General features: G+C 50.5%; 1 protein-coding gene across 1 annotated transcript in view; it reads right to left on the bottom strand.

Moving 5' to 3' along the window:
- The window catches only part of SPO11 (SPO11, initiator of meiotic double stranded breaks), a 16,758-nt gene extending 7,745 nt beyond the window's left edge, over window positions 1–9,013 (bottom strand). Inside the window, exons 1-7 of the mRNA XM_018560674.1 lie at window positions 8,892–9,013; window positions 8,061–8,174; window positions 7,360–7,448; window positions 6,779–6,845; window positions 4,205–4,313; window positions 1,949–2,035; window positions 755–791 (exon numbers count right to left, since the gene is read on the bottom strand). Of these exons, the coding sequence (XP_018416176.1) occupies window positions 755–791; window positions 1,949–2,035; window positions 4,205–4,313; window positions 6,779–6,845; window positions 7,360–7,448; window positions 8,061–8,174; window positions 8,892–9,013 (625 nt within the window). The remainder of the gene's footprint in view (window positions 1–754; window positions 792–1,948; window positions 2,036–4,204; window positions 4,314–6,778; window positions 6,846–7,359; window positions 7,449–8,060; window positions 8,175–8,891) is intronic.
- Window positions 9,014–9,585: the final 572 nt, after the last annotated feature.

The raw sequence follows: 9,585 nt of genomic DNA, 5'->3' as shown, positions 1-9,585 counted from the left end.
AGTATACTTACCTTGATCAAATGGCCATGGCCTCTATTGTTTGTGGACACCCAGTGTGGCAAGTCTCCCTGTCCTGGCCATGCCTGTGCATTACAGCCCCATAGCCATGTCACAAGGCTGAGATGACCCCACAGAAGTATCAGGGGCTGTAATATGCAGGCATGGCCCAGACTATAAGATTTGCAGCGCTGGATGTAAACAAACACCAGAGGCCGTGGCTATTGGATTAGGGTGAGTATGCACCCGGGTGCCACCATTGGAGGAGTGACACCAAAATGACTGACTGTCCTTTTGGTGTCACCCCCTATGAAAAGTCAGGCAATCGGTCATGGACCAAGAGCCCGAGTGTCAGGAGAGAGGAGGGGACCCGCCGGGTGAACGTCCCCTCCTCTCTCTGTCCGTCACCAAGATGGCCGCCGGCAGGCGTCAATAAGACGACCGCGCATTCGCAATTTATGTCAGCCGCGGGACGCCCCGAGTGTGAAAATGACTTTCAGGTAAACATTACATATGGAAAATGTTATAATTACCCTCTTAAGCGTACTAGAAGCAGCTATTTAAATAATGCCCATAAAATGTAAAGTGAAGCTATTCCATGTGTAGGATGAGGGCGGACCAGAGGCCACCACCTCCCGCTGAGATAAAGCCGAGGGCGGCCAATATCATTCCGCACCACTCTGTTTGATTTGGAATCTCCGTGGCTTCTGGGTGTTTCCATTTCACGCCTGGCTTATCCTCAGCACTTAAAGGATACTCAGGACTCCGTCCACATTAGACGGGATGAGAACTCCCTAAAAAAACAAAGACATTGGTTTTATGGTTTGGGTTAAAAGAACACTCCGCTCGTAAATATTCCACTCGGGCTAACAAAAAAAAACATTGTCTTTGTTTTATTACAAGTAGTATTGTCATCATTTCTTTCCTGTGTTTATACAGAAAAACCGGAGCCAACAGCAATGTAATAGAGTACAAAAGGACTATAAATCTTTGTGGCGGATGTATAAATTGATGCCAGAAAGGCCGGCTGCTACACATTCCCCATACATATACTGTGGCAGGGCAGTATTGGACATGCGCTAGAAAGGGGATAGGTTCAACCCAATCACTAAAACCTCAGGTAAGCTGTATTATGGAAATGTCATTTCTAAACTCATGATCCATATTTGTAAAGCTGCATCATTAAAAGAATACCTAGGTCCTTGCTCAGGCACTTCCTGTTATGGGGTGACAATGCTCTGTCCCTGACTCTCAATTATGCTCCTGCGTTGTCCTGTTACATGGCTTCCAATAGAGACTATAAGTAGCCATTGCAACACACAGTAGGCAGGCCACCATTATTATGAAACCCACCCTGAGAAATGTCATGCAGCCATCTCTGGATTGCGCACAGGAATGAAATGGCTGCAGGCAGAGGCGTCCTGAGGCGAGGCGACACCCGGTGCAGGTACCAGGTGAGAACCCGCAGTGTGATGTCACATGCTTACCGCTGCTACCTACTGGTCATCTTGGTGATGGACGCTGGCAGAGAGAGAAGGGGACGTTCACCAGGCGGGATAACGTATGCTGCCGGGTCCCCTCCTCTCTCTCGCAAATGTCCAGCTCTTGGTCCATGACCGAAAGCCCAACTTTTCAGAGTGGGTGACACCAAAATTAATGTCAGTCATTTTGGTGTCACCCCTTCAATGGTGTCACCCGGATGCAGGCCGCACCCCCCGCGTGACGCCACTGGCTGCAGGAGATCATCAGTACTCAGAGCCAATGGCCAATACTGTGCCCACATCCTTTTATACTATCACAGTACATATAGTCACATTGCAATCTTCTTAGACACAGACAAATAGTTACCAGCCACTATGCTCCATTATAGACAATTCTAGTAATCTACAAGACGTCAGAAGCATTATGTGCGTACGAATGATTTCAGCCGTATAATCTGTGCCGGACATACCGAGGAATTCGTGTTGCAGATCACCCTGGTCCCATCTTCCTCTGTGAACACCAGATCCCCAGCAACGCAGCCCTTGGAGGTAGACAGCTAGAAAAGAAACGCACAGTTAGAGGTATATTTATAAACTGACTTTCACTAAACATTCACTGCAGGAGAATCTTTCAGGTGTGTGTGCTTTAGATGACAGCAATTGGTTTACTTCCAGTAAATATTTGGTGAGGCTACATTGACTGCTTTATGGACAAGGTCTGGCCTACATCACCGTCCTTACTGGGCTACTGCCAATAGGGTGAGAACATGATGGTGGTGCCAAACCATTGTCTTAAAGTCAGTGTGCAAAGTCAGCACCTGTATTCCATATATTTTTGATGGTGGGAACCCCTCATAATGGGCACAACAGGTGTGCAGACCCCAAACCGAGCCAAGGGATGGTGTGCAGACCCGGGAACTCAGCACAGGGATGGTGGGAGCCCCTCATAATGGGCACAGCAGGGGTACAGACCCGGGAACTCAGCACAGGGATGGGGGGAGCCCCTCATAATGGGCACAGCAGGGGTACAGACCCGGGAACTCAGCACAGGGATGGGGGGAGCCCCTCATAATGGGCACAGCAGGGGTACAGACCCGGGAACTCAGCACAGGGATGGGGGGAGCCCCTCATAATGGGCACAGCAGGGGTACAGACCCGGGAACTCAGCACAGGGATGGGGGGAGCCCCTCATAATGGGCACAGCAGGGGTACAGACCCGGGAACTCAGCACAGGGATGGGGGGAGCCCCTCATAATGGGCACAGCAGGGGTACAGACCCGGGAACTCAGCACAGGGATGGGGGGAGCCCCTCATAATGGGCACAGCAGGGGTACAGACCCGGGAACTCAGCACAGGGATGGGGGGAGCCCCTCATAATGGGCACAGCAGGGGTACAGACCCGGGAACTCAGCACAGGGATGGGGGGAGCCCCTCATAATGGGCACAGCAGGGGTACAGACCCGGGAACTCAGCACAGGGATGGGGGGAGCCCCTCATAATGGGCACAGCAGGGGTACAGACCCGGGAACTCAGCACAGGGATGGGGGGAGCCCCTCATAATGGGCACAGCAGGGGTACAGACCCGGGAACTCAGCACAGGGATGGGGGGAGCCCCTCATAATGGGCACAGCAGGGGTACAGACCCGGGAACTCAGCACAGGGATGGGGGGAGCCCCTCATAATGGGCACAGCAGGGGTACAGACCCGGGAACTCAGCACAGGGATGGGGGGAGCCCCTCATAATGGGCACAGCAGGGGTACAGACCCGGGAACTCAGCACAGGGATGGGGGGAGCCCCTCATAATGGGCACAGCAGGGGTACAGACCCGGGAACTCAGCACAGGGATGGGGGGAGCCCCTCATAATGGGCACAGCAGGGGTACAGACCCGGGAACTCAGCACAGGGATGGGGGGAGCCCCTCATAATGGGCACAGCAGGGGTACAGACCCGGGAACTCAGCACAGGGATGGGGGGAGCCCCTCATAATGGGCACAGCAGGGGTACAGACCCGGGAACTCAGCACAGGGATGGGGGGAGCCCCTCATAATGGGCACAGCAGGGGTACAGACCCGGGAACTCAGCACAGGGATGGGGGGAGCCCCTCATAATGGGCACAGCAGGGGTACAGACCCGGGAACTCAGCACAGGGATGGGGGGAGCCCCTCATAATGGGCACAGCAGGGGTACAGACCCGGGAACTCAGCACAGGGATGGGGGGAGCCCCTCATAATGGGCACAGCAGGGGTACAGACCCGGGAACTCAGCACAGGGATGGGGGGAGCCCCTCATAATGGGCACAGCAGGGGTACAGACCCGGGAACTCAGCACAGGGATGGGGGGAGCCCCTCATAATGGGCACAGCAGGGGTACAGACCCGGGAACTCAGCACAGGGATGGGGGGAGCCCCTCATAATGGGCACAGCAGGGGTACAGACCCGGGAACTCAGCACAGGGATGGTGGGAGTCCCTCATAATGGGCACATCAGGTGTACAGACCCGAGAGACCTTCTCAGGAAGCAGTTGGTTATTCATGTTGTTTCTGTCTCCAGGATTTATTGAACACTGAAATATGGGCTTTGGGTGGGCCGACTCTTCAAGAGAAAAGTTGAGTCTGTCTGTGCTACAGTTCATTGAACACCAACACTGTTCTCTGTACCGATGTATTGAATGAACTGCTCTGCTGCATATAAAACACTAGTCAGGGCTACATGATACCAGAACATACGATATGTAAGCTCCTTCTGGGAATCTTCAGCATGCAGGAAATATCGATGATAATACTGTCCACTGTCTTCTGGCTTCCATAAAGCTGAACATTGTCATAAAAGACGTCCCTAAGGCAACAGTAACATGTACATGAGAGTTCATCCTGTAAAGGAGGCCACACTTTAAACCTTTCTCAACCTTTCTGCCATGCAGGAACCCTTGAAATAAATGTTAGGTTTCAGGGAAACCCTTCTAATAATCAGTATATCTACAGCTGGTGTGAACAGTAGATTGAAGATATAACAATACATATAAATGGTGTGCTCAGTGTATGTAAAATCCCAGGGCTGCACTATAATGTCCCTAATACTGAAATGAAACAGACCATGCACAATGTGTTCCCATACATTGATGGTAAGTGCAATGCTGTCTTTGACTGGCGATCGGTAAAGTTACACTGGTGGTCATTGGGAGAAGGGCTCTATCACACTGGTGGTCATTGGGAGAAGGCCCCTATTACACTGGTGGTCATTGGGAGGTGTGCCCCATAGCACTAGTGGTCATTGGGAGAAGGCCCCTATTACACTGGTGGTCATTGGGAGGTGTGCCCCATAGCACTAGTGGTCATTGGGAGAAGGCCCCTATTACACTGGTGGTCATTGGGAGGTGTGCCCCATAGCACTAGTGGTCATTGGGAGAAGGCCCCTATTACACTGGTGGTCATTGGGAGGTGTGCCCCATAGCACTAGTGGTCATTGGGAGAAGGCCCCTATTACACTGGTGGTCATTGGGAGGTGTGCCCCATAGCACTAGTGGTCATTGGGAGAAGGCCCCTATTACACTGGTGGTCATTGGGAGGTGTGCCCCATAGCACTAGTGGTCATTGGGAGAAGGCCCCTATTACACTGGTGGTCATTGGGAGGTGTGCCCCATAGCACTAGTGGTCATTGGGAGAAGGCCCCTATTACACTGGTGGTCATTGGGAGGTGTGCCCCATAGCACTAGTGGTCATTGGGAGAAGGCCCCTATTACACTGGTGGTCATTGGGAGGTGTGCCCCATAGCACTAGTGGTCATTGGGAGAAGGCCCCTATTACACTGGTGGTCATTGGGAGGTGTGCCCCATAGCACTAGTGGTCATTGGGAGAAGGCCCCTATTACACTGGTGGTCATTGGGAGGTGTGCCCCATAGCACTAGTGGTCATTGGGAGAAGGGCCCTATCACACTAGTGGTCATTGGGAGAAGGGCACTATCACACTAGTGGTCATTGGGAGAAGGCCCCTATTACACTGGTGGTCATTGGGAGAAGGGCCCTATTACACTAGTGGTCATTGGGAGAAGGGCCCTATCACACTAGTGGTCATTGAGAGAAGGGCTTTTTTTTTGTGGTCATTGGGAGAAGGCCCCTATTACACTAGTGGTCATTGGGAGAAGGGCCCTATCACACTGGTGGTCATTGGGAGAAGGGCCCTATCACACTGGTGGTCATTGGGAGAAGGCCCCTATTACACTGGTGGTCATTGGGAGAAGGGCCCTATCACACTGGTGGTCATTGGGAGAAGGGCCCTATCACACTAGTGGTCATTGGGAGAAGGGCACTATCACACTAGTGGTCATTGGGAGAAGGCCCCTATTACACTGGTGGTCATTGGGAGAAGGGCCCTATTACACTAGTGGTCATTGGGAGAAGGGCCCTATCACACTAGTGGTCATTGAGAGAAGGGCCTGCTTACACTGGTGTTCACTGGGAGAAGAGCCCCATTACACTGGTGGTCATTGAGAGAAGGACCCTATTACAAGGGTGATCACTGGGAGAAGGGCCCTATTGAACTGGTGATTACTGGGAGAAGGGCCCTATTGCACTGGTGATTACTGGGAAAAGGCCCCTATTACACTGGTGGTCACTGGGAGAAGGGCCCTATCACACTGGTGATCGCTGGGAGAAGGGCCCTATCACACTGGTGATCACTGGGAGAAGGGCCCCATTACACTGGTGGTCATTGGGAGAAGGGCCCCATTACACTGGTGGTCATTGGGAGAAGGGCCCTATTACACCGGTGATCACTGGGAGAAGAACCCCATAACACTGGTGGTCATTGAGAGCAGGGACCCAATACACAGGTGGTCAGTGGAAAGAATGCCCCTTTCCAAATAGTTAAAACAAACATTGGTGTCAGAGTTTTTTACTTGAGAGCCAGAACATTGCTCATTGCTCATGGAACCCCTAGTACTCTCTGGAGGATGCCTAGGATTCCACGACACCCTGGTTGAGAATGGCTGCTTCAAACTAACTAGACTTATAACAGAGAAAGAATCTGAGCACAACTACAGATGATTCTTGAACTACTCATTCTCAAACCCAGCATCATTCTTTCAGTCCAGCTGAGGTTCTGGAGGAAGTGAACTCACAAAGACGATCCTTTGCCAGGCAACGTCCCAGCTTTTTCCTGGGCTTCTGAGGTGTCCAGAGGCCAGTAAGGAGATGTAACTCCTGAGTCTGCCCCTGGGCCACCACCCTGCTCTACAAGGCTAATAAAACTGCACTGGCAACACAGTATGAGTGACACACCGACTGTTCTACCACAACACTCACCTCTTGGTTGCGTATGTGTCGGTCTGAACCAGCTTGTAGATCACAGACAAGATCTTCATAATAAGGGCTAAGGGTCCGAGATAATAATAATGTTATTTATGGCAAAGTCCATCTTTATAACATAGTTATACCTATAGCATAAGACAAGACCAGTCACCCTGCACAAGGAGAGAGAGTAGCAGTGACCGGTCTTTATTACAGGAGGGGCGGAGACAAGACCAGTCACCCTGCACAAGGAGAGAGAGTAGCAGTGACCGGTCTTTATTACAGGAGGGGCGGAGACAAGACCAGTCACCCTGCACAAGGAGAGAGAGCAGCAGTGACCGGTCTTTATTACAGGAAGCTCCAAGTCTGACACTTGAGTGCTGCACAGATCCTGGAAGAAATACACAAAGCTCACAGGATTCAGGAAGAATACACAGGACTCTTGTATGAGAACAGTATTTGCTGATTACGGAGTTCAGCTTTAAGGTATCTAAGAAACAGACTGTATGGATGCAGATACACCCTATGTACAGCACGTAGGGCCAACACTGAATGACAGGTACACTTCCCACTCCTTATCTTTGCAGAAAACTAACCAAAATGCAAAGCAGATCGGGGGCAGTCACTCCGGATTTTTCTGGTGCTACAATCCTTCACCATCTGCAGTCCAACCGAATCACTGAACCTGCAAAACATTCATATCAGCAGACAAATGGAAGACACATCAATAGGGGAACTTACAAGACAGGGAGCCCTCTCTTCTGATATACTCTGCTGGAGGACTCTGCTCCTTCTATATAACTCTCCTCTCCTGAAATACTCTGCTCTGCTGGAGGACTCTGCTCCTTCCTCTATAACTCTCCTCTCCTGATATACTCTGCTCTGCTGGAGGACTCTGCTCCTTCCTCTATAACTCTCCTCTCCTGAAATACTCTGCTCTGCTGGAGGACTCTGCTCCTTCCTCTATAACTCTCCTCTCCTGAAATACTCTGCTCTGCTGGAGGACTCTGCTCCTTCCTCTATAACTCTCCTCTCCTGAAATACTCTGCTCTGCTGGAGGACTCTGCTCCTTCCTCTATAACTCTCCTCTCCTGAAATACTCTGCTCTGCTGGAGGACTCTGCTCCTTCCTCTATAACTCTCCTCTCCTGAAATACTCTGCTCTGCTGGAGGACTCTGCTTCCTCTATAACTCTCCTCTCCTGAAATACTCTGTACAGATCACTATCCCCACAAGCCCAGCATGTACTTTCCTGTAGTATTGCTGGATAGGTCCAGCAGTGCAGAAATGCTCCTTACTCTATGTTGCTCCATGTTGATCTGTTTTCCACAGTGAGTACCGGGGCCTCATTCCTGGACAGGCTCTCCAACACTCCCTGGACAATCTTCTCTATGGCGACTATTACCTGAGAACTGAGAGTCACACACTATTATTATACATTTATATAGCTCTGACATATACAGCAGTGCTGTACAGAGAACACTGAGCCAGTCACGTCAGTCTCTGTACAGAGGAGCTTACACTCTAATGTCCCCCCCACAGTCACATCAGTCTCTGTACAGAGGAGCTTACACTCTAATGTCCCCTCCCCCCACAGTTACATCAGTCTCTGTACAGAGGAGCTTACACTCTAATGTCCCCCCCCCACAGTCACATCAGTCTCTGTACAGAGGAGCTTACACTTTAATGTCTGTCCGTCCCCCACAGTCACACACTATTATTATACATTTATATAGCTCTGACATATACCGCAATGCTGTACAGAGAACACTGAGCCAGTCACATCAGTCTCTGTACAGAGGAGCTTGCACTCTAATGTCCCCCCACAGTCACAGCAGTCTCTGTACAGAGGAGCTTGCACTCTAATGTCCCCCCACAGTCACAGCAGTCTCTGTACAGAGGAGCTTGCACTCTAATGTCCCCCCACAGTCACAGCAGTCTCTGTACAGAGGAGCTTGCACTCTAATGTCCCCCCACAGTCACAGCAGTCTCTGTACAGAGGAGCTTGCACTCTAATGTCCCCCCACAGTCACAGCAGTCTCTGTACAGAGGAGCTTACACTCTAATGTCCCCCCACAAGACACATAGTATTATTATTGTACAAAGGGGTGTTAATCTGTTCCTCTCACCTAGTAACCGGCTCCACAGCAATACCACAGACCTCATCCTCGACTTTCAGCACAGCCCTCACGAGGGACATCCTATGACAATCTACACAGTCGAAGAAGTCTGGACTCTGAAGAAAAGCCATGTGTGTACCAGTCACAGAAGAGAAGGACTGCAGACAGGATGATAAAGAGAACCTGTCACTTTCATGCAGGCACTTTTTTTTTTGCACATGATAGATGTCTCTTATATTCAATACTATGCAAAATGAAAGGGTCAATCTACACAAAGTTGACTTTAAGTTTGTGGCATATTCTGGCAGCTTCAGACACCCACCATCTTCTCAGATCTCTCTGACAGGGAGAGTGCCCATGTTGAATTTTGTATTTCATGACAAGGAGGATGGTGGACCAAGAACACCATTGGTAGACCAAGAACACCATTGGTAAACCAAGAACACCATTGGTAGACCAAGAACACCATTGGTAAACCAAGAACACCATTGGTAGACCAAGAACATCATTGGTAGACCAAGAACATCATTGGTAGACCAATAACACCATTGGTAGACCAAGAACATCATTGGTAGACCAATAACACCATTGGTAGACCAAAACCATAATTGGTAGGCCAAGAACATCATTGGTAGACCAAGAACATCATTGGTAGACCAAGAACATCATTGGTAGACCAAGAACACCATTGGTAGACCAAGAA

This window comes from Nanorana parkeri, unplaced genomic scaffold (assembly GCF_000935625.1).
Source record: "Nanorana parkeri isolate BGI_ZX_2015 unplaced genomic scaffold, ASM93562v1 scaffold474, whole genome shotgun sequence".
In the NCBI taxonomy this organism is placed as follows: Eukaryota; Metazoa; Chordata; class Amphibia; order Anura; family Dicroglossidae; genus Nanorana; species Nanorana parkeri.
This window is presented reverse-complemented; position numbering and strand designations above follow the sequence as displayed.